At 35.6% G+C, this 26744-nt stretch overlaps 1 protein-coding gene across 7 annotated transcripts in view; it reads left to right on the forward strand.

Annotated features, from left to right (window-relative positions):
• Window positions 1-26744, forward strand: part of Schip1 (Schwannomin interacting protein 1) — a 410317-nt gene that overhangs the window by 360375 nt on the left and 23198 nt on the right. For 6 of the 7 annotated variants that reach the window (XR_011331312.1, XM_069821042.1, XM_069821046.1 and 3 more), the window contains 2 exons: window positions 14962-15079; window positions 26071-26222. Coding sequence is in view for 6 of the 7 variants with exons in the window: in XM_069821042.1 (XP_069677143.1) it covers window positions 14962-15079; window positions 26071-26222 (270 nt within the window). In the remaining variant the exon portion in view is untranslated. The remainder of the gene's footprint in view (window positions 1-14961; window positions 15080-26070; window positions 26223-26744) is intronic. The other variant, XM_069821043.1, reaches the window with a different exon arrangement.

Below are 26744 nucleotides of genomic sequence, written 5' to 3' on the forward strand. Positions count from 1 at the left end.
TCTTCGGACAGTTGACTAAACAGCAACAACTATGTGCATTATATATCTGTCTTTATGTTCGTATAATATGAAAGCGTGTAAGAGAATTTAATAGTGCTTTATATATTGGGAGAAACTACTAGTCTAGAATTCATAAAATGTTACGTAAGGAGGAACAAAGAAGTGATTACGTGAAGAAGAATGACTTATCTTAGTGTCAAATGTATTTCCTGAAATCTGTTCATTACCGATACCTATATATTCTGAGATGACTTAATAAACATAGTCCTTATATATATTTTTTTAGTAGGTTATTTTACGACACTTTATCAACATCTCAGGTTATTTAGCGTCTGAATGAGATGAAGGTAATAATGCCGGTGAAATGAGTCCGGGGTCCAACACCGAAAGTTACCCAGCATTTGCTCATATTGGGTTGAGGGAAAACCCCGGAAAAAACCTCAACCAGGTAACTTGCCCCGACCGGGAATCGAACCCGGGCCACCTGGTTTCGCGGCTAGACGCTCTAACCGTTATTCCACAGGTGTGGACTAGTCCTTATATTAATAGGCTACATTGGTCTATTTGTAATTTGCCTGTGGTCATTAGCTTGTTTTAAGGAAAATTTAGGCACCGAGAACATGTTCTTTTGTTGAAATGTACAGGACTTATGATTAGCATAAAGTGTGCCATTTTACATTTTTATAATGGATTACTTTAAATATACTTTAATACAGTCAAAATAAACGCTATTGACATAATCACATAAAAATTACTAAATATAGCAACAATGAGTAAATTTTATGTACAAATAAGAGTATTAGAATGAACATAAAATCAGTTACAATACGAATACAAACATAGTAATTAGAATGGTATACTAGTATTAGAATAGAATATTGTAGAATAAAACGAATTATTAACCAGCCATCTACGTACTGTAGTTTTAAATCTATTATATTCAACAATATGGGTTTTCTAATGCAATTTATTAGTAAACATATGAGGTGTATAGTTCCAAAAGTCGACATCTGCCATTTTTATGAAAAATGAGTTACGATCATTTCTTATATCTTTGGGTTGAAATACATTGGAAAAACACTATTTCATCCTCCAAAACTCGATATTTCTAACATAAATCAAGCTTTAAAATATGGAGTTTTTTCCAAAACCCGACTTATTTTGTTGAGGTATTGTTCCAAAACTCGACATATGCAGTTTATTCCAAAGTCCGACATTTACACTTCCAATGTGTGAACTATGAAGGTCAGTAACGTTCCAGAAGTCGACATCTTTGCTCAAGACAAAGAAAGTGTGTGATTTCTTTATGCCACTAGCGTTTTCTTTTAGAATATCATAATTCTTCAGTGCACGGAACTTACTGGGAAAATCGACAATGGAATTTGCTGAATAAGAATATGCTTCATTATATTGGTACTTCAGAGCTGTGCAGATTTTTACAACGTGTTGACGTGTTGTGTGAGCTTCTTATAGAAGTAAAATTTTCATAGAATCTCACATACAAATTTCGCCTTCAGAGCCTGGGTGTGGAAGAAGGAGAGTCGGTGATACAAAGAACTAGACAAAACATAGAAAAGGGATAGGAAGTTAAGTTTTATGCTAACTGTAATGTTTATCTTTACAGTAATTGTGCGATGTTTGCCTTATTTGATAATTTTTTGTATTGATTATTGGTAGCTACTCTCTCAGAACTCAAAACTTTACCCATAAACCAATGAAGTTTCCTAACTCAGCGTGATATCAACCACTTTTACAAAGTGTTTTACAGCGTCCCTAATAAGTTGGTTCAAGATGAATTCATACTGAATACACAACAGCTGATTATCCTAAAACATATTTTGTTAACAGAACAGTGAGACATCAGGGGATGGGAGCAAGTCGTGTTCTACAAGTTTACCGACAAAACTTTCTTAAAAATCTTGCAAGTGTCAAAGAATTGGGTGGGACTTCTATTTAAGTGGCATTTAAAAATTGGACTTCCGACAGCAAAAAAAAGAAGAGAAGAGGATACATGTACCAAGAAGTGTGAAATAAAGTGATATGCTATGAAAGACTTCATCGAAGAATTAGTTAAAATGAGTCACTCCATTTCCTCCATACCAACGGATAGAATTTTTTATGGAATTGACAAGGAGGCTAAGAAGATGAACATTATAAAATCCGAAGATTACTGCAATATCTTCAACAACAATGACACCATAAACAAGTTAAGTATAGACTGTCCAGTTTATGACTGGAAAACGAATATACAAACTGTTTTGAAGCCACCAAATGGCTGGCATTTCAAACTAAAATTCTGTAAAACATCAAGATAAAGGAATAAAAAATGGAGTTGCGATAAGGGGTGAACAAAACTATGGACGAATTGTAAATTTGTACAAAGGATTTTGAAAAAGGGGAAAACGTGCTCTGGATGGAAAAATCACACTTTCAAAAAAACACATGCATAATCTATAAGGAAGAACTAAGTAATGTTAACAAATTACTTAAAGAAATGTTTAAGATAACTGGAGACATGGAAACTTTGGAATATTGCAAGAATATTACAGACCGTATTTATAACGAGGATGAGGATGAAGAAGATTGACTATCTGGGAACCACAGGGAGAAGAGAATTTCAGGATTTAAAATGTACACTTCATGAAGGTTAAATATAATATTCTGATGATATACCTAAATAAATGACAATTGTTTATTATATTCCATGGATTCAATAAAATTAATAGCTTTTTAGTATACAATGTGGATTATTTATGGGGAATAATGTTATTAGAATTTCTAAATTGCGACATAAATTTTATTGTTAGTTCCAAAATCCGACATATATTTTATTGTTAGTTCCAAAATCCGACATATATTTTATTGTTAGTTCCAAAATCAGACATATTCAATAGTTAGTTCCAAAACACGACATGTCCAAATTTAATAATCTAATAACTCTTACAAAAATACATACTTTTAGTTCAAACATGTAATTTTATCCTCAGCTGTACTATTAAAGACTATTATAAAAATTTCCTGCACATCTCAACACTGGAAATACTACATATAGTTTTTTGGCTTTTTCTCTAAACCACTTAGAAAGCACATGTCGGGTTTTGGAACTATACACCTCATATTATCAATAGCTATGGAATTGAACCATTTCTTTTGATTTTGTCAACTTAACTTGTAATGTAACTAATAACTAATTAAACCTAGTACATTAGCTGTGGATATGCGTTTTGCAATTAAGACCATTCAGATTCATTTTAACTCTGATCAAGCAATGAAATATACAGGGTGTAAGGTGTATAAGTGCCATTATTTTAACTGTTGGTTGTTCATGTCATAAGGAAGAAAAAATGACCTCACAATTTTTTTTCTAATTGCAATATTTAACTAATTATTAAAGTTTACAATATTAGGCGTCTGGCAACGATGCTGGATGGGGACGAGGGAATTTACAAGTACACAGTATAGCTCAAGCGGATGCAGATATACCGGTACAAAACAGATGATCTTTTCTAATGCAGGGGCGGACCGTTGTTTACATAAAACGAACAGCAAATACAAAGTTACAATCTCGTTAATAGAAGTTTATAGTAAATTTCCATTTTATTTAACAATATTGGTAATATTGGTCCATTTTTTTTATTGTACATTTAAAAAATAAACAATAATGTTTTACTGCGCAAAATCACATGAATTTTTTTAATGCAACATTTTAATCTCTCCCGCTTCCATAAAGCAGTACCATTTTTGAAGAAATTTCTGTTTGTGTGATTTTTGAAACGAGGTAAGAGACTCCTAGTTTCTAACAATCGTTGAGAAACCGTTACAAAAATTCGCCGATTAGGTAACCTTCATTGCGGAAAATATTGACGGTACATCTTCTTGCCTCACTTGAATTACGACGACTTTCTCCATAAATTAATAACATATGATATTCCTAAACTGTGAATGACATTCAAAGTTGTTTATCGAATACCTGGTACCGAAATTTCATCCGCTCGGACAGGGAGCTTGAACTCAGCTGACATGTACGTACGTCTGTGCAGAGTACTGCCTGCTGAACACGTTGGCACGTCTCTCACGCCAGAATATTAACAAATTTAAGCATGCAATTTTATTTAATTTCACGAAAACGTAATAGAACACACAAATACTGTATGTATTTAAACTAATATTAATTCTTTGCTAGATATACCTACTGATGTAATTTGTTTTCGTAATTTTACTAACGATATAAGCAGTATAACGCGAAAAAAATAAGAGAATTTTTTTCTGGGAAAACTATAAAGTTTTGACCCTATGTTGTATGGACATTTTTTTATCCTGTAGATCGTCCCCGACGACTGTGAAAAGGACGGCACTTATACCCCTTACACTTTGTATAAACATTAATTACCGTCAGTATGCTTCATAAACAGTTGCTTGCAATGTGCATCATAAGGCAGTCAAAATACGGATCGCTTTCTTCTGTAGAAGAACAACTTTAAATACACTATTAGCATTGCCCCAAATATTAACTCCATAAGACAAAATACTATGGGAAGACGTGTAATAAGCACTCTTTAAATGTCTCTACGTTATCAACTGTTTTAAATGTCTTAAGTTCTTAACAGATAAATTACCCTAGGTAACCGCGTACAAATTGAATTGATATGTTCTAAGTTAATTTGGATCGAGGTGTAAATCCAGCAGTTTTACATTAGATAACATATCATCATCTGGTAAATGCTTTAAAGGAAATAATATGCTTTTGGTTTGGTTTTATTCACGTTCACAGTGAAACCATTCGCTTTAAACCAGCTGGTCGTCTCCTGAAAATAAGTACCGGTAGTCATGGAATCTTGCAAATCAGGTATCTATTACTTTTGGTCGTATAGTGTGAAGTATCATCAGCAAATTGAACAGTTTCACTATTAATATTAAAGGACAGATCGTTAACCATAATTAAAAACATGAGCAGGCCCAAAACTGAACCTTATGGCACACCAAATGTGATATCCATGACTTTAGAAAATTGACTTTTGCAACAAACGATCTGCGTACGATCTGATAAATATGTTTCAAATACGGTAAGTTCAATTCTTTGCCGATAATAGCATAACATTCTAATTTATAAATGAGGATTTTATATCAAATACAGTCGAAGGCCTTTGAAAGGTCACATAAAGTTGTCAAAGTACGATTGTGCTCATCGAATCCAGTAATACCACTAGAAATTATTTTATCAGGGGAATCAATCGTGAACATTTTACCTCAAAACTCATCTTAAGCGTTGGTAAACAAAGAGTTACTTTCAAAAACTTCAGTTATCTGTACCTTTACCACATTTTCAAGAATTCTGTAAAATGCCGACGCAATAGATGTTAACTTGTAATTATGAAGCTCACACGGGTCGCCTTTTGTTTTCAAAATTGGTACAGTTTTAGCAATATGAAGTGACTGGGGAAAAGTGCCAGTAAGCTGACAAAGATTAATACAGCAAGTTAATGTAACAATTACAATATAACGATTATCTGTATTACCACAGTACTAATAATGTCAAAAATGCCCTTACAACTTCAATTTTAAGGCTAGGAACTATTTTATATACGTCTTCATAGTAAACTAATCTAAATAAAAATGTATTAGAGGCCAATTGGGTATTTTGCAAAAACGACAAGCAGTAAACTGCATTGCCGAGTAGTATTGATCATGTCATTAACAGAGTTTGCAAAATAAAGATTAAATTCATCTGGGGTAAGATCGCTATCGTGTTTGATGATGAAAGTATTACGAACGAAATTTATAATTTCCCAAGTAGCTTTACACTTGTTATCTGAATGTGAATGAAAGACTGATAAAACTCAGATTTAGATAATTTGATGGAGTTCCTATATTCTTCTCTCGCTTTTGTGTAAGTTACATATATTTAGTTTTTTAAACTTCAAAATTACTCTGGGATGTCCACTTCAAATAAATATGCAATTGGCTTACACGTTCTTTCAATATTTTAAGTCATTAGTATACCATCCTCCTAAAGAATTGCATTTCATATTAATAACTTTAACTACTTTCAGTGGGAAACAAATATTAAAACACTCACAAAATATACTCATAAAATTATCAAAATTAAAAATTAGCGTTTGTACTGATAATATTTACAATTGTATTAAGTACGTAATTGACATCAGTACACCAGTATTCTGAAATACAAAAAGCTAAATAATTGCCTTCAAGGAGAATAATTTCAAGTTCATTCAATTTATTATGTAATAATTGAACATTAAGACAGAATATAATTTTTTGGTAACTGTATTTATTACACACTTCCTTGAGATTTGTGCCATTCTGTAAAAAAAAAAAACACTAAAGCTTCCTACTAGTGCCCCACCTGACCAGGACCCTGTCCTCTTGCACGCCCCTCTGGCTTATGTTATGTTATAAGTAGAGAAAATCTATATAGTAGACATGAATATATTATAAGAGGGATATCGTTTTAACGACATGAATTGTATTATTCTCTTATTTTGCACTTTTTTTTTATATATTATAGACCTATTACCGTACCTCATGAGGGGAAAAAATTTTCACATGAAGTTTCGGCCAGTAGTATATGGAACCAGTACTCATCCAGCATTGAGCTACAGTCAGTAACGAAATTCTGTTTTTAAACCAGTTGTGACGGTTAGAGGGACTATCGTGGTATCCACACATTATCCCGTACTAGTTAGATGATAATTCACCTCCTCCAAGGCAGGTGGATATGAAGGTAGCAGTCGGCTGCTAAGTCTTTGTCCTCTATGGGCCGTCACGCCACTGATTTATTTTTTATAGATCTGGTACAGTAAAAGTGATATTTCAGTGTAGTGGTATGTAAAGTATCCTTAAATTAACTCTTCTCAAGGTACAACATTTTTATTACACATTATTTTTAAATATATTACATGGGTTACCACTTTTTCCTTTATTAAACCAAACGCACCAAAACTTAAAGTGTAGTAATGTTTAAAATGAAAACAAAGCATATTTACTAACAGACCATACGAAAATAGCAGTCAGGAGAAAATTTCATTGTGGAAGTTTACCACTTCGTAGTATTTTTCGTGGCTTAGCCTATAATGGGATAGCCTCCCTATCCGTTGTAAGCGTGATTACAAAAATAATATTTTAGTGCGACGTTTTACCCCTTCTCCCAAAGTGTTCAGGGCCAGCCTCTGATTTATAGTATGAGCAGATACAATATCGGTTGTGTAATTTAACCGCGAAACAGAATAAAAAAACACTCGTGATTCAACACAGTGACGGATTTGCCTAGAGATGTGTCCTATGCAGAGCTTCGAAATACATGTTGATATAACATACATTGTTCGAAAAAAAAGAAGGTGAAAAGATAGGCCGTAATAATTGTCCATAGCACCCACGTGTCGAAAGCATTATTGTACTGTATTTAGAGAGTTTACTTTAGAAAACAAAGATTACTTCTACATTTCCGAGATGTACAGGATGTTACGAAACCCATTCATGACCTGTTTTCTACCCCTCCATGTCAGGCCTTTACTTCAAAGACCTGTAATGAAACCTTTAAGTTAAGTTTCACGAATGGATTGTTATCAAAGTCTGACACGTATTCTGTCACATGTAAACATTTTCTCAAGTTTCTCACTTTCTGATTAGAGAAAGTATTATGATGGTACAAAAAAATCGAAATGAAATATTCACCAAAACACACGTTTTCAGCACTCTTGGTGCCTTCAAAGGTTTCAGGCATGCCGTCTGTCTGTCTCTGTCTGTCTTTATACAGCGATTCCTCCTAAGTTATTGGTAGAGTTTTGTGCATACATAGTACTACCAGTGAACTTATCCGGGAGTGATGTACTGTACACGAAATGTAATATTTTGGTAAAAAAAAAAGTAACGAGTCTTTGGAGATTAAAAGTATTCATTGGTATTCGAGTACAAAAGAAAGCCTACACTTTTCTTCGTGATATTTGAATTACTCATAATAAACTGACAAATGATATGAGTTATTTAGCATGTACTGAAAAAAAAAAGTTTGACTAGGAGAATCAATCTACTTTTCGTTGCGAATTTAGTTTAATTTTTCAATGCCAGAGGCTACAACACAAGAGGACGCAAGCATAGTGGAGAACAGGGTAAACCACCGGATGACTCAGGCGATAAACACGTTCGCCTACTGATCCGGAGCTGAGCTCGGACATGGGTTCTATTCTCACTTGAGCCGATTACCTGATTGAGTTTTTTCAAGGTTTTTATCAACTCTGAGGAGAATGTTAGGTAATGGCATAGCGAATTCACGATCTCATCTCGCCAAATACTATCTCGGTATCACTTATTTCCTCGCTAAAAAATTAGTAATTGATACAGCGTCGTTCAATAACCGACTAAAAACAGAGTATATGAAACTCATTGCCAAGGATTTAATATTCTTTCAGATCCATTTGTTCTGCTTGTATGACCACGAAAGGAAGATTCAGGAGCTTTAGAATTAAAAGGAACGAGTCTTAACATATCTCTAAAGTAGCACTATAGGTTGATATTTTAACATCCACATCATCTTGAAATAACAATATTCCAAAATGATACTAAACATTATTACAGTGTATACTTATATATTTTATGTAAATTAAGTGGAACATTAATTACATTTTCTGTAAGCCTATCTAATTAAATCGTAACGCACAATTTATAAATGATATCGTCGTTGTTCCTGCCAATAACTCCTATGTGCAAAATATACAATTTTTCAGTAGGAGGAAAAAAAACATTTATTCATCCTATGGCAGCCGTATATAGGAATTTGTGAATTCTTACATTTTCGAAAGAAAGAAATATAATTACATATAGGAGATTTTATTATTTGCTGTATCACTATTTAAGCTATTTAATAGAGCAAAAATCTGAAAATCGATAAATATGTCACATAGGAGTATTGCAGGAACAACGACGATATATATCTTAAGAGAATGCGTTTTATGTTTAATCCAGAAAATAAAATTTAACATTATTTGAGTGCATATTAAATTATTTCACTTAAATGTTTTTTCATAATAATAATAATAATAATAATAATAATAATAATAATAATAATAATAATAAATTATATTCAAGGATTAGGCACAGGGCCTGTCCCTGTTTCATAACATCACATTTTCCGTGGACGTTCACAATCTCTCCTCCCTTGCAGTCGACAGATAAAGGCTATTTTCGGAAGTCATTCTTCATGCATCCTTTTCATGTGGCTATCCCATTTTATTCTACAGTTATAAATGAGATTTATTAGGTTGATAATAAGTTCATCACAACACTGCGTTGTTAGGAGATTGTTTATCGTTTACCATTTGTAATTTATTTTTTGCACAATAATGCTCTTTTTGCATATTTACTATCTTTGTTGCATGCCATGTAACTTCAAGTTCAAGAACACGTTCAGTGGTTACTACGGAAACGCTGGAAATAACAGTAGGCCTACAGTAAGTAAATTACAACACAGGTGTAAGTAAATTCTCTACAAGCTTGGCATAGTTACTTGTAAATTAAAAAATAACAAGAACTCTGACAGAACAAGCTGAAACTTTATTTAGATATTAACATTAAAATTGAACGTGAAGTTTGAACAATAAATTATTAAATGTTTTGGGATAAAGACTATCATTCTCTATTTATAAAAAAAGGTTCAGACATTTCAATTTCGTATATTGCAATAGCGTCTTATTTATTTTAACAATATATACACATAAAAGACAGTCGTATCCAACAAATAAAACAAAAGAATATCTGTGGTGTTCGGGTAAAGGGGTATAAGTCATTTTTTGTCCAGGTGGAATTTTGTTCCCCAGATGAACACATAAGTTAAATTATACAAGTGGGTGTACAAAAATCAAATAATACTAGCAGTTTATGTGTTTTATTTGTGTAGAAAATTATTTGTAATAAGGGATCCAAGTTTAATTTTCATTTATCTCCGAACTCATTTTTATGACTTATCTCCCTTTACCCAAACACCACAGATATAGGCTAAAAACACGGTCACCCAGAAAATTACACATTGCCATAAATGACAAACGTTCAGTTCAAAAATTAATACATAACTAAAATACATAATAAATAAAATAAAGATATGAATTATGATTGTGAAAAAATAATGTGCAATACTTGGGCGTTAAGTGCATAACGGAGTCTCAGAAATTAAAAAATCTCGGCGCAAGCGCCTCGTTTTTTCAAACTTTCCCTCGCCTCTGTTACAGAGCACTTGTCAACCTAGTATCGTAATATACTATAGAAGAGTGTTGTGCTTGTAAATACGCCTTGAATTTTGCGAATTTCTAAGAAAGTTTGTGCTGTTTGTGGGCTAAAGAAGACGGAATGTCAAGTATAAAAAAACGAACGCGTCCGACATATTCTTTTGTTTGAGAATAGAGGAACAAAGGCAGTGGAGGCGGCTCGAAACTATTGTGCCGTGTATGGGGAAAATGCCATGGCAAAAAAAATGGTTCTGTCGTTTCACAGAGGGCCACTTTGACGTGAGTGATTCGCCACGTTCAGGAAGACCAGTGGCGGCTCGTGTCTCCAATAGTAAGTGAAGAAGTAGTTCAGGCATGCAAAAAAAAAATACATAACTACTTGCTTTAAAAATGAAATATAGTAGTAGTAAGTCAATCATACATAACTCACCAATTTTTTGTAGATCAGGTCATTTCTTCTATCCTTTAGGACAGCAAACCTGTCGATGTTACTGTAAAAGGGGTGACGTTCAGTAAGTTGAGCTAAGATTTCCTTTTGGATTGCAATGTTCGACAAAGACGGAAATCGACTCTATGACGTGTTCCTTACAGGAGATTTTATTCTTTTTAAGCAAGAAAACTCCTTTCCACCGATGTACTGTACTAGTCGAGGGAATCGTCACACCAAGAGAGAATAACTTGTAAGATTTCTCGAATACGTCTTGATTTTCTTGGAGAGAGTGCAGTATTTCTTCAGGAGTGAAATCTCTGTAATTTTTATCTGCGTAAAGAAGGCACAGTTCATTTTTCAGGTACTGGAGCTTACCAAACATTTGAGGATAGCGCTGATGTAACTGCTGTAAGGCCACAGATGGAAAATTGGTGACGTGATCTTGAAATTCTGAAGAGCCCACAAGACACAGAAACTGCAATTTATCACAATCTTGAAACCGAACACTCATTTGCATCAAAATGTTGTTGAGAATTTCAAAATAAAGGATCCGACAATTATGAGAAACATCATCTTCTGACTGTCTTCTTCCCGCGGTCACACTAGTGAGCTTGGTGGCATTTTCAAAAAACCTTGGAAATAACGTTCATCCCTTCTCCTCTTCAGAATATCACTTGTACTTTTGATTTTAGTTATACAGTAACCGATGTCCAGTGACTTTTTCTGAATGATGTGGAAGGGGACATTAGTTAAACTAAAAATATCGTTGAAAAGTATAGCCAGGAAAGTAAATTCATATTTGTCCATTTCATTGAACGAACGCCATTTTCATCAGATTCTGCATCTTTCAAGATAATTTGGAAAACCTCTTTTAGCTTTTCCCAGTTCTCAACAATCACATAGATAAGGTTCGAGCCTTGTTCAAGTTATCATTTTATTTTTTATCATTCTTATCATAATATTCAAGTTATCATTTGTATTCTGTTATCGTTCTTTAACGATATAAATAATATTCAAGTTAGACTATCATTTGTATTCTTCTATCATTCTTTAGCGATATAAATAATATTCAAGTTATCATTTGTATTCTGCTATCGTTCTTTAGCGATATAAATAATATTCAAGTTACCATTTAGGCCTATATTCTGTTATCGTTCTTTAGCGATATAAATAATATAAATTTAATCTTAGATTTGGAAAAATACAGTTGCACAATACTAGTTTAGTTTTTTCTTCTTATATTATTATTACATTATGCTAGCCTATACTGTAACACAACAAAATGAAAAGGAACGACGAGGATTTGAGCCTGAGATGTTCTTCCAAATGAACCACGGGGGCACGAGTAAATGAGTATAATAATATGCGGAAATATTGGCCCTATCTCCCTCCAAAACGTCCTGATCATTTGTGGAAGCTCATTAGGACATGTCCACACGACTGCAAAATGTGATCGAGATTGGAGGAAGGTGGACCAAATATTGAATCGTGGCTTTTGACTTGATTTTTTAACTTTTAATTGTTCAAATTTTCTAAAGCAGACGCCAGTATGCTTGTTTTGTTTATGCCACGAAAGATATTTTTTATTTAGGCATCCTGCCTAGACTCGCGTTACGGAATGCGCGCTGGTTCGAGTCCTCATGGGGGAAGAAATTTTCTCATGAAATTTCGGCCAGTTTATGGGACCGGTGCCGACTCAGCATCGTGATGCACTTGGGGAGCTACGATAGGTAGCGAAAATCCGGTTTTGCAAACCAGCTATAACGGCTGGGGGGATTATCGTGCTAACCACACAATACCTCCATACTAGTTGGATGATCGTCCACCTCTGCTTCGGCATGTGAACGTGAGGGCAGCAGCCGGCTGATCAGTCTGGGCCCTTCAGGGCTGTAGCGCCATGGATTTACTTTGCTATAAAATATTCTTTTCTTTCTTTCCATTTGCAGCCATAATGTCATAATAAATAATAATAAAGTCAGACGTAATGCATTCATGAACCTGATGTTAATTAGGCCCACTAAAACAGTCATAAAAGAGAGTGCAGCAATTATATTTTCTCTCTATAATCTCGTAAGCAACGAGGTGGGCACATATTTAAATTTTCATTACAGTGTTACCATGCGACGAAAGGAAAAATATTTATATAATAATAATAATAATAATAATAATACCACAGTCTACTATATACAGTCACGAAGCTTGAGTTTTGAGGGTGCTAGAAACAATAGACTGTGACGGTACTATTTTGCATTGCCTGTAATGAGGCGATATTAGCGATCCTAGTGGTGAGCAACTACCTAATGTTTGCATATTTACTACATATTGAGCTTCGCGACTGTACATACTAGACTGTGATAATACTGAAATAATCAAAATATGCATGAATTAACTTAACACATCACTCGTTGCAAAATTGAGTCAATGAAACTGTTCTTCTTGTGCACAGCCAAGCGTGATATATATCACATGCCTTCAAACATAGTTCACAGATTCTGACTTCTGCCGACTGGTGGTGTGTTTTTGTCGCACAAAGCTTATGGTAGAAACCATGCACAGCGAAACGTGTCATCGTGTTTTATAGGCGTGTGCCTGAGTTCGTACTCTGCAGACATCCATTCTCTTGTCAGCATCGCTTCTGTGCTGTATAAGTTGATCCCGATTTGTCTTCTTTTTTTTCGTTCAGGTTTGTCATAGCCTCTGCGAATTCCGGTGTGGATGTTAGCTGTAGCTGGATCCGCAGTTCCTCTATGTAGAAGCCTAGATCATAGAAGTATAGAGACTTCTATCTGGAAGTCATTGTTACGAGTTGAATGCTGCAGAGCTTGAACAGCGTTTCGTTTCTTTTCTTCTTTCTGTCGGGGTCGAGGTGGGGGGTTACCTCTAACCCCCCTCGCTCCGCCAGTGGTTTAAGCATTCAACTGATATTATAACTACGTCTTTACTTTGAACTGATTACTCCCTAAATATTAATAACTAATGAGTCGTTGACATGGTTGAATTTTATAGAAGTTGGCAGCAATGTAGCTAGTCACTAAAAACACGACGTGTTTGTTTAGTTGTATTGGGTAACTTGCTTATTCGTTTTGTGTATGTAAGCTGGTTTGAATCTCACGATGAAGTTTTTAAATTGCACGTTTTAAAACTTCTTGTTTGAAGCGAAAAAAGTTGTGAGAACTGTAGTGCATTTGGTAGCAGTAACTGGTGTTTCAATACAACACAGGATTTTATTCTAGAGAAATGATGTTCGAAGATATACTAACCAATATCAAGTCCCATTCGTCCAAGGTGTCAGAATCCTTGAGTTTCGAAAATTTGAGAGTGCGAACTTCGCGTTTGTCTGATAACTTAGATAATATTAAAGCTCAAACAACAAAGTTATCCGAGAACATTATAAGAACGTTAAAAAAGTCGACACCACGATATTTGCTGGTTTCCCAGACTCATGAACCAAGAAACCATTTGTCACCGCCTAGTTCTAGTGTCAAAGGAAAGCGTGAATTGAAATGGCCTGTGCTTGTAGACAATAAGATGCAATGGGTCACACTTCCACCGACATTGGGAAATGTTGATAACGAAGACAACGATGAAGACATAGTAGAGAGATTTATTCGTGTTATAAGTTTAGATGATGAAAAACCTTTTGTTCAAGTAAGACACAATGTTATATTAATCATGCACAACGATTGTTAGATTAGAAGTAGGTAATTAAGTGTTCAATCTTTACGAGAAAGCCTTTACCTACAAAATGAAATACTAGTTTGAACATTACTCACCATGTGTAGTTATTATCGTTAAGTGGCCGTAGCCCCACTATAAGATAAGTGTAATTTTCAGCACATCACCGCCACTTATTAGCAAGGGTGAGTGTTTTAATAAAGAGTATTTTCCCTAGAGACCGATACCAAAATATGGCGTTGCTACGAAGTGGCGGTGACATGCTGAACATTTACCCGTGTAGAATTTTTTCTACTTTTAGTAGGCTATGCCACAATTTTAAGTAATCCGCTTATTTCACTCATAATAGTTCTGGCATTAATAAGTAAAAATTTACATAACTCAGTTTCCATACTCTGGTCATTATTTAAGTGCGATATGGCTTACACTTGAAGTAATAATAAAATTAATTTTTATCCATGACAACGTAACTAAGAGGAGAAAGGTAAACTCTTATTTGTGACATAAATTTATATCAATTTTGTTTAAAATAGGTTGTCATATTTCTTACGTAATATGCACATTTTACAAATACGTGAGGTTCAGTCTGTTTGAAACCTAAAGTGACACTGTCTGTTTTAGCGTCGCAATGACCGGGAGGAGATACGGCGACGACTTGCCATGGGTTCAGACACAGACGAGTATTATGGCGGTGAGCGTCCTGGCAGGAAACCCAGTCTTCAGGCCCGACTCCAAAGCGGTATGTACAGCAACATGTGGGAAGTTAATTGTTATAGTACTGTATATTACAGCACATGAAAAAATTCAGTCATTAATGAAAATTAAGTAGATAGACATGTGCTGTGGAAAGATAGTGGATTTACGGACATAGTTTGACAGTGAACATTGTAACTTTTTCATTATGTCTTTTTCTGTCAGTCCATTCATATCACTCTGTTTATCTATCCTGGTGAAGATGTATAGTCTTAGACGAAAAAGTGACTGGCTGCCTTACGCTAATCCCCTTCAGTAGACTTCAGTTGATTCCGTGAGAGCTTAGGTTTACATGTAAAGGAATTTCTTATGCTCGACTCTGTTCTGTTTTTCCTTTGTTTTGTTGTTGCTTTTTCTGTCTGTTTATAGGCCAAGTGTTATCTATAACGAAGATATATTCAAGGAGTAAATTAGGTGTAAAATAAATATCCTTTCCCTAGTCGTGTGAACCAGGCACTGCTCGAAGGTGAACTTAAACAAATTCACGCTACAGGATAGTGTCATTTTTTGTGTCTAAGGCTATACCAGATTCACAGTATAAAACCAACCTGTGAATCCCTGATAGTTTTTGCAGGACTGGTTACAAGCATAGTAGATGAAAGACACCTTTTATTGCAGTATTTAGATAGGCCTACTGTATATAATTTTGACTTCACCCTTATCATTTATTGTTTCGTTCATGCTTTTAGCTTCTAAAGTAGGTAAAACTAGCAAGGGAACCGGTAATGAACTAATGTCGAATCCTCCGCTCAAACTGCATGCACAGCAGATAGACAAATATTTAAAAAAAAAATAGCTGCCTATAATAACCTGTAAGGGTTGCGAAAACTTACTTGAAATGAGCATTACCTACGAAACAACAGCATTATACTTGAAGAGACTATATTATATTAATTGCCATCCTTTGTGAATTCCGAGACTGTCACATTACATGGGAGATGACCTTGTCCATTTAAGGGTGGACTAATGTGAAACTGCTAAATTTTAAACTAACCCTGAAAATGAGTTCATATTACACACACTGTTGCAGTATACACTTACGTCTTCTTCTTCTTCTTCTTCTACCTCCTTATTGCCACCAAAGCTGCGTGGAGGGGTTGCCTCTGTTCCATTTCCTATATTGTTCCCAGTCAGCTGCAAGAAGTTTTATTTGAGCAATCGGCTTTTCCCTTTTTTCGACTATCTCCTTGATAACTTCTTCCCAAATTATTCTTGGCTTCTCTTTCAGGCGACTTCCCTGGGGTTTAGCTTCTGCAAACTGCCTTGACTTCCTTCCTTCCTCCATCCTTTGGACATGTCCATACCACCTCAATTGCTATTCTTCAGTACTTTTGGCTACTGGTTCTTGTTGCAATTCCTCTCTGATGCGTTCATTTCGTATCCAGTCTCTCCTATTTTACCTGCTATTCTCCTTAGTACCTTCATCTGTACATACAGCATTCACCCTACTTAGGTCATTTTTTGTTAGGACCCAGCTCTCGCATCCATATGTTAGTATTGGTTCTATAATTGCTTTCTGAACCCTAGTCTTTGTTTTCTTTTCCAAATCTGACTTTCCAAATATACCGGTAATGTTAATAATTGCGAAGTATGCCGAGGTTGCCTTTTGGACCCTGTTACGGACTTCTAGTTGGAGTTTTCCTGTTCGGTGTATTTGGGTTCCGAGGTAGTTGTGGACTCAACATGTTCTAATTTTTGTCCTAAGCACATGATCTCTATATTTTCCACCTGTTCCTCAGTCCTTGTAACCATCATACCTTGACTTTTCTTCATATTAACTCTCATACCCCTTTCTGCCAATGTTTCTGTCCATTCCGTCACTGCCTTTTGTAGTTTGCTCTCTGTATCTGTTATGAGCACAATATCATCTGCATATACTAAAGCCTGTACATATATTGGTCTCATTTTCCACATCCCAAGTACCGTACAGATTTATCCGTTCTGGCTTTACATGTCTTCATTATTTCATCCATAAAGATGATAAATAGTAGTGGGCTTAAACGGTCCCCTTGCTTAATACCTCTCTTCATGTCAAATGTACCTGACATTTTCCCATCCATACGTATTACTCCTTCTACCTTTTGAAATACCGACTGTATAGCTGTAATCAACTTCTTAGGGGTTTCTTTCTTCCTCAAAGCTTTCCACAACTCTTCTCTAGGAACTTCATCAAAAGCTGAGTGTAAATCCAGGAAACCTAGATATGCTGCTTTTCCTCTGTTTAACCATTTATCTATTATAGCTCTAATGGAGTGGTTGTGGTCTTGTGTTTGTCTTTCCTGTCTAAAACCTGCTTGTTCTTCTTCCATGTCTGGTTCGACATGCACTCTTAATCTTCTTTTTAACACTCTAGAGTAAAGTTTCGCAACTGCATTGGTTAAGCATATTGCTCTATAATTTTCACACTTTGATGAATCACCTTTTTTGTAGAGTGGAATGATATTTCTCTGCCAATCCTCAGGAATCCTTCCTTCGTGCCACGCAGTCTGGAAGAGCTCAGTAATCTTCTTGATCAATACTCTGCCACCAGCCTTAATCATCTCTGGAGTCACCATGTCCTCCCCGGCTGCCTTCCCGGTTTTCATCCTATCTATGACTTCCTCTACTTCCCATTCATCTAGTTCTTCTTCTTCTTGTTCACTCAATTCATCCCTATTTATTTCCTTATTTTCTCCTGTATGTTGTTGTTGTTGTATATCATTAAACTTTTCTTTGAAGTACTCTCTCCAAACTCTTAGTACCTCTTCTGTCTCTACTTTCAAATTATTTTCCTTATCTGTAATACTTCTTACCCTTCTTCCAAATTTTCCTCTAGAGTGTCTCAATATTTTCCAGAAATCCTTATTATCCTTATTATATTTTTCTTCCAGACTTTCTCCAAACTCTCGCCATGCTTTCTTTTTTGCCTCTTTCACCATATTTTTGCAGCTATTTCTCTTCTCTATATAATCTTCCTGGTCATTAAAATTTTTAGTGCTTTTATACTTTATCCAGGCTTTTTTCTTCACCTTTATTGCTATTTGTACTTCTATGGTCCACCATTTACTACTTTTTGTTCCTTCTTTAATTTTCTTTTCCCCGCAGACTTCTTTGCATGCCTGAAGAAGGGATCTTTTCATATTTTGCCATTTTTCTTCTACTGAATCCTGCACTATTGTTGTTGTTGTTGTTATCTCTCTGAGCTTCTCTTCTTACTTCCCCTTATATTCCTCCTCCTTCTGCTCATTCTTCAATTCTTCCCATTTGATCTTCTTGTAACCTCTCTTCTTCCTGCACCTGCCACGCACAAAAAGGGTATTGGCTACTAGTAGGTAGTGATCTGTCGACAGTTCAGCTCCTCTCACGACCTTCACATCTCAACAGAATCTTCTAAGTTGTTTTTGCAGTAAGAAGTAGTCTATGATGCTCTGTTGTTGTTGTGACGATTCGAAAGTGATTTGATGTATTCTTTTGTGCTTAAATATCGAATTAGCAATCCGTAGTTCATTTTCAATGCAGAAGTCTATAATTCTCTGGCCATTTCCATTCAAGGTTGCTTCACCTGCGAACCTCCCCCATAGTGCCCATGACCGATAGATAATTATTTCCCACTCTTCCATTAAGATCTCCCATTACTATAACTGTTCTCCTTCTACCCTCTGCACTATCCATTTGTTTCTGCAATTCCTCGTAAAAAATCTTTTTCCGCGGCTCCCGAGTCTTCCGTTGGTGCATGTACCTGTATCAGAGTAATCGGTATTTCCACTTCTAAATCCAGGTACATTATTCTTGAATTAATAGCTTCCCATGAAGTAACTTTCCTATTCATTTCCTTCGTTACAATAATTCCTACTCCTTCATTTGCTCTAGAATTACATGATACTCCCAAGTATCTCAAAACATGTCCTTTGTCCAAGGTCTTCACCCCATTTCCTTTCTTTCTTACTTCGATAATACCCAGCAGATTAATCTGTATTTCTCTATTTATTGAATTACCTCTACTTCTTTCCCATTTAACGTTTTAATACTTCACGTTCCAAATCTCAGTTCATGTTCCTGCCTTAGTCTTCTTCTGTTTTTCCGATCCGTTCCAAGGCTTCCAGTATTTCTATGAATCATTAAATGTACCTTGTGCAGGTGATTAGCCTAGCGACAAGGTGGCGATAGGTTACCCTTTACAGTGCTCATTCCCACACTGGAGCATTTCTGTCGGGGGCTCTCCCCTAGCCTTTGGGCCAATACCCTTACCGCAAGGCAGCAGTGACTCTGATCTTCCGCCTTCTTTGCCGTTGGACTTCCTGTCTCTTCTGCCATTGAAGCCTTTGTCCTCGTCTTGATGCTGGCTTTGGTCTGCTCCTGGTATTTTATTTCCCAGGTACCTCCATATCTGGAGATCCTTCCCCTATCCGCCACCTGGGGAGGTGCCCGATGAAAATCCAGAAACTCCACACAGGAGTATGCACTTACAATAATATAAAATGTGGTGAAATCCATCAGAATTCACACATTTTTCTTTGATAGAATTTTTTTGTAAAATATTAGTATTTAGGTAAAAATGCTATTTCTCCTTTTAGAATAAAGATAAAAAAAAGTGTTTTTGAGCTTAATGTACACAGAATTGTGTGAAGAACAGTTTGGGATAACAGTTTTAAATTCTGATAATAAATACAACCACTAGATTTTTTTTAGTTTTACACTTTTCCGTGATCAATAAAATAAAAGTAAATTCAAGTTTTCAAATTTTTCCCGGCCTGAATATTAAAGATATCGCCAAACCCATACTCCAAATTACTTGGGCACTACTGAAGTACATACACAAAAAAAATTAGATCACTAAAATAATCCATTAAGAAGAAATAGCATTTTGAATAACTGAAAATGTGAAAAATTGCATACTGAGAAATGGCATCTGAAGTTTCATTAGTTCTACATTCTATGTTTATGTCCATATACGTCCTTCAGAAGTCTCCGGCTCCATAGGTTGGACCTTCCTTTTCTTTTCTGGCTGTTTCTTCCCTTATTGTTCTAAGTTTTTGTGCCCTACAAATTTTTTGGTGTTTCATGCTGCAACGTTGTGCACTTTTCCATAGCCAGAGTTGATCTTTCTTCCTTATGAGATATACATTTTTTTTCCAGGAGAAATTCCAATTCGCTCTAATTTCTGCACTAAAGGCTTTGTGAAACTCATGTTATATTCATATGTCGTCACTTGCTGCCATTTGCACCCGTTACTTTGAGAAATTTATTTCCTTTAGACACTTTCTCCAAATGAGGCTGTGGAGACATTTATTTAAATTTTGCGTTCTTCCTTCTAAACATCTCACCAAAAGACTGTCTGCTGCTAATTGTTGGTAGACAGCCATTATTTTGGCTATCACCTGAGATGTGAGAGGTGTTCCACGTGTTTATTGTGGGGTCCAGGTATTTCACCCTTAAACTGTGCCTTCTGATAGAAACACCAAGCTGGGGAGCATTTGCTATGTCATGGATTTTTATCAGTAGAGGAACAATGAACAAGTGTAGCATAAATAGCAATCTTCATAGCATTTACACTCATTAAAACTGGAAATAGCACGTCGGTAGTAGTTGGTTAGGTTTTCTATGGTGGTGTCTTTGAGACTGCTGTAACTTTTACCTCCCAGCGTGACCCCTTTCTTGCTCCAGTCCTGCCTACAGTCTCGTAGTCCTTTGCGTAAGTGTTTAGCCACATGATTGACACATTTTTCTTTCTGTAGTCCTATTTCTGGACCATAAACTTTCAATGTACTAGATGATTGAACGTCTTTGCATCTCCATCTGATAGCATAGTTGTATAGTGAAAACCAAATTGCTCCAAACTTCTCCACAACCTCTCGCCTGCTATCATCTCCATAGCGGGTGACAATCCTTCATAATTATACTGGCACTTATCTCTATGGCCCTCATACCAGAAACCAAACTTTGGACTTGCTGCACCCAAGTCATATTTTGTAAGTGCACATCAGTGGCAGTATTTTGAAAGGACTTCAAAATCTAGCACTAGCCCTGTCAGAAGGTCAATGACGCAACCAATGCCGTAATTAGACAAGTTACCCTGTTTGTGCCATGTGCTGTCGTAGCTAACACCTATATTTATAATGTCATTTTCGCAAATGTTTGATTTAGCTCTCTGTGGGCTTTGTGTAAATTTCCCTCACCTTCTGAAATACTTCTGCAACAGACGACGAAGTAGCCCCACTGACTATTTTGGAATGAGCATTGAAAGTGTTATCACTTAGACAATTCATGTTCATTACAAAGCAGAATTCATACATTGCTGAATATCCCTTCCCAATACTGTAAAAGTCTGGACAGTTCGTAAGTTTACATTAAATGGTGGCTGAGTTCAATGTGTGTAAATGGAGCCTATTATTTGTGATGTATAACCAGATGAAAGTTGTGTCTGACAAGTTGTACATTGTAGTACTAGTCTATGAGCTTATCCATGTGATTCTGTACTTTTCAAACCAAGTGTATTCTTCTTACATATATTACATGACAAATCCGTCAGTAAGTTGGTCACACATTCTAACTAAATTCATTATAGTATATTGTGGACTATTACAAACACTAGAAGCATCGTCATTATACTCACTAATTGTCTTCTCTATCATCTCCAATCTTTTATTTTTGAATAATTTCAAGGAAAAAATTGTTCCAGGGCCGGGTATCGATCCCAGGACCCTTAGCTTAGGACACAAATGCTCTACCGATTGAGTTATCCCAGGAACTATACATGACACCGTCACATTTCTTCCCTTTATATCCACACAACTCAAATGGGCTGACAAGACGCCAGAAACCCAACTTTGAGTGCACACAGTTCTGTGTGACTTACATTGTGGCTTACTGTTAATATACCTACAGTAACGAAAATATTATGCAAATCTGGCTTTCAGGTAGAAGTTCCTGTGAAGCAGGCTTGAATCGTTGCACTCAAAGTTGGGTTTCTGGCATCTTGTCAGCCCATTGTCAGAGCATTCGTACGCAAAGCGAAGGGTCCCGGGATCGATACCTGGCCCCAGAACAATTTTTCCATTGAAATTATTCAAGCCTGCTTCACGGGGAGCTTCTATCTGAAAGCCAGATTTGCATAATATATCTTTTGTTTTTGTGTTCTGTTGTAATTGTGTCTTTAGAAGAAGATGGATTCTGTTTTTCACTAACTGAAGATGCAAAAGTACTAGGTTGTGTGACATCATGAACCACAGGTTTGACAATGTTTGTGTCGTCATCCACAATTTCACTTTCAGTTCTCAATTTTTCCCATCGTTTCAGCACTTTTTCTCTTGAACTATACTGTGCCTTACATTTTCTACCCATTTCAATTTAGCATTCACACAGCTGTAATAAAATACGAATTATAAATATTCTAATACGCACTGAAAAATACACCAGTATAAAATGCTCTCTACAGTAGATCTACAGTAAACTCTAATACACGAACAAGTGAACTAACAGCCGTAAGAATGCACACAAGACTATATTCATTCGCGAAACACAAACATAGCATGTAGCTGATGCATCGAAAGGGGAACCTCAGGGTACATACTTATCTCTTTAGATAAATAAAGTGTGAACTCAGACACACTTGAATGACGAAGACCAGACCCCATTGCAAGTGCAAGTCATTGGAATGCATGAGAGACAAAGGATGTACAGAAATCTCTGTAAGAGAAGAGTAGTTTCACACATATAGGGAAAAATTTAAAGAGACAGTCACACCACGGACATTTAAAAATTAAATATTGGGCGAAAGGACGCAGTGATAACCATGGGACAATTTGCAAAATGTTGCACATGAAACAAATAAAAATATCAGACAACATTATTTTACTCAAATTTCACAATTTTCATGAATTTTCACATTAGTCCCCCTCCCCCTCATGCTTTGACAGATGAGTGAACACCACCTACTCAAGGCTGGGAACTACTCTATTTTTCGATAATCTTTTATTGAACCGTAAATTTCACAAATTTATCACTTAATATGGACAGCTAGGTTTTTGTATTTATCTATGTGCAACGGAGATCCACCAATGTGGGTAGTTTGAGGGGAGGTTTGGGCAGAAACTCATCAACGGTTTCCTTGCAACACAGAAGTTTAATTCTGCTTGTGGTTTAGCTAAGGCAGATCTTTAATTATATGATAATAATGAATGGATGAGAGAACCGAAATAACCAGTGAGAAATTTCTCCACAACACTTATTGTCACAGATCTCAGAGAATTTGCCAGGAGTCAAACTCATGTTTTTCCTTAAAAGTCATCAGCTGGCTGACTAGTCTAAATCTACTTTGGTCATTCCATACAAAATTTTAAAATTTGTAACGTCAAGTTCTGGATTTTTTCAATATTCTAGTAAATGAATGTCATAATAATAAATAGTTAAATGGCCTAATATGAACTTCATCTCACCAATGCTTGAAAAGTAATGAAGGGTGAAATATTCGGGGAGTTGATATGTAGACTATCGTTAAAAATATTATTAAAATGACATGCTTCATTATATCAACGTAAAAATTGTGCCAATACAATGATGACTCTATATATTTAAACTTACTTCTGAGTTATTATGGATTTTTACTTCGAGCATGTATTAAAACTTACAGTAAAATAAAGAAATGTTAATATTTTAAAATCGAATATTTTTTTTACCATGCTCTATATTTTACGGTGAGATAAACAGTTTCTTAATCTATTACAAAAATTTTATGATGGGGTCTCTAATACTTTGGGAAATATTAAATAAACCAGAATTGCAAATGTTGCCATTAAGGATCAAAGTCGCGTGCAGTGTATTACGTCACGCACTCCTACCAGACATCCACACGCGCGCTTAGCGATCGATATGACAAATGCTAGATGTTGCGACATCCGCTCAATTGTACACTAATAGATTTCACGTGAGAGTTTGTTTTTTTTTCCTGTTATAATCTCAGCACAACTTTTTCCCGTCAGTTTAGAGGGTGATTCTGTTCTTTTCTATCACTGTAACTTTTTCCCTTCAGTTTAGACGGCGATTTTGATCTGTTCTGTCATTGTAAGTTGTAAATGTTCAATATGCCTAAATTAAAGACGAAAAGTTGGCGTCATTTGTATAGTGTTGCAACACTTTCGGACTTTAAAAACATTCGTCACAAATCTGTAAAAGAAAAGTGACAAGTAGCATGTGTAAAAAGGTCCCGCATTTAGTGGTAGGTGGTGCTATTTGAGAACGCTTTTCCATAAGATTTCAAAAATTGAAATAATTAGTTGAGTTGCTGGGACTGAAAGTAAGGTCGACAAATCAACAAGCGAAAAAGAATGTTTACAAACAGAGACAGGAAATTCAACGAGTGAAGAAGCATATGCTCCTGAACGTAAGGAACTATAAATGTACCTATGAGAAATCTATCAGAAATATTGACGTCATTGTTAAGAGAAATTTAGTACAAGGAATGGACGACAACTGACAGGGCCAATATGATTTTAGTGAAAAGTGACTGTGTAAATTTCATTAATAACTTCATTGGTTGGCTTAAAAAATTCAAGATACTGTACACAACTTCATTGCAAAGTCCCAAGCAAATTATTTAAAGTAGCTGAAAAATGAAATAAAGCCCGGTGAGTTCATTATCATTGGTGGTTTTTCAGAGAATTACAGTTTCATTATTCAGGATGCTACACAAGGTCATCACAGGAGTACTTCTCAAGCAACAATACACCCATTCACAGTATATTACAGAAATTCAGTTGGTGGTAATTTAGAGAACCTTTGTTTTTCAGTAATTTCGGAATGCTTAGTTCACGATAGTGCAACAGTTCATGTTTTTTAAAGGAAAATGATAGAACATCTGAAACAAACACATACCGAAATATCTAAAATATATGATTTCAGTGATGGAGCAGCTAGTGAATACAAGAACAAAAAAAATCCGTTAATCTACTCAATCATGAACACGATTTTCAAATACCTGCGGAGTGGCATTTCTTTGGAACTAGTCACGGTAAAGGACCCAGTGACAGTGTAAGGGGTACAATCAAGCGAATCGCTGCAAAAGCCAGGAACTCTAATTTCAACTCCTAAAGGATTGTATGATTGGTCAAAATGCAATATACAGGGAATTATTGTGTCATTCACATCCATTGAAAAACATGAAAAAGTAATTACAAAATCTAAATCCTCAAAGATTTGCCGGCCTCAAGACTGTTCCCGGAACAAGAAGTGTTCACTGTGTGGTTCCAGTTAATGGAAAGTTAGCAATAAAACCCTGTTCTGATTCATCAGAAGTAGCGAAACTAGTTGAAATCAGACATGTGACGCACCAGCTTCTCGCAATGACCAGCAGCAGTGATGGCGCAGCGGCATAGATCAACCTTTACATGGCGAGTTGTTTTAATTTATAACTTCCTTATTTTTGAAGATCCCATTATGAAAATTTGACAGCCTAATGAAAATGCTCAGTAAATTGTCATTTATTTTTTTCATGCGAATTGAAATATTCGATTTTATGTAATGGCGTTTTTTTAAATATATTTTTGAATTTCTTTAAACACAATTTTCAGAGCTGCACTGAATTATAGTATCCTAATAACTTATTTTGTAAGCTATCTAACGATATCTTTTAAAAGATTTTTGTAATTATTCTTATGGTCAGAAAGCAAATTTAAAATAGAGCTATGTGCTCAAATAAAAATATTTTAACTGCCCATTACATTTAAATGGTAGCTGTCACAAACATAATTTTGTACGTGATTAATATATACGACATAAAGAGTTGAATGTACAATTTTTAACAAATTTGGAGATATGAATGTTTTTCGTCATACTGTTTTGCATGGAATTACCCACTTGTATTTGTGAATAGAAAGCGCAAGTCATTGTGTTAAACTGCACAGACATGTGATCAGAATTCAGTGGCCTTGTGTACAAAGTAATTAGATATTTGCATGAATTTATTAGAGGTCATTAGCTGCTGCAGTAGTGTTACAGAAGCAGAGTCTGTTTCCCTGCCAGGGATGAACCTGCAGATTTGCTTCATGAACGAGACCGTGTCAGACACTGAGTCACCGAGCTCAGACACAGAGACTGCCCCATCACCCATCAAGACAGAACCAGTGGTGCCACGGAGCAGCACATTGCCAGTCAAGGTAAGTGCACAGGATAGAGATGGAGAGCACCAACAGCAGCGGTAGTCACAGTAAGAAAACAAGTACATTCATTGCAGTTGACAGACAGTATCTACACAATATACTATATGATGTCTACACCAACTCAGTCACATACAGTATCTAATCAATACAGTAATCATCTGACAAACGGATATGTAAGTCATTTCCTGATTGTTCGTCCTCACTTCATTTCTTCTCATATACAGTACTCATAAAATTAGTATCAGTAGCTGGTTTTAAAACTTTCTTTAATATCTATAAAAACACAGAAGATTGAAATCTGTCCCACAGTAAGATACTGAATAACATGATTCGAAAGTACTTGGTTTTATTCTAATTTGTGATCTCATTCGTTGGCATCTTGTCATACTAGTAACACTTCACATTAAAACACTGAAAACGATAAATTAAATACTTAACTTCACTAATATGATTTGCTGTAAGATGTTTCTAATGTTGTACAGAAAACACATTACAGAGAGAAATTAATTTTTCAGAAGT

Source organism: Periplaneta americana, chromosome 3 (genome assembly GCF_040183065.1).
Source record: "Periplaneta americana isolate PAMFEO1 chromosome 3, P.americana_PAMFEO1_priV1, whole genome shotgun sequence".
NCBI classification, from domain to species: Eukaryota; Metazoa; Arthropoda; class Insecta; order Blattodea; family Blattidae; genus Periplaneta; species Periplaneta americana.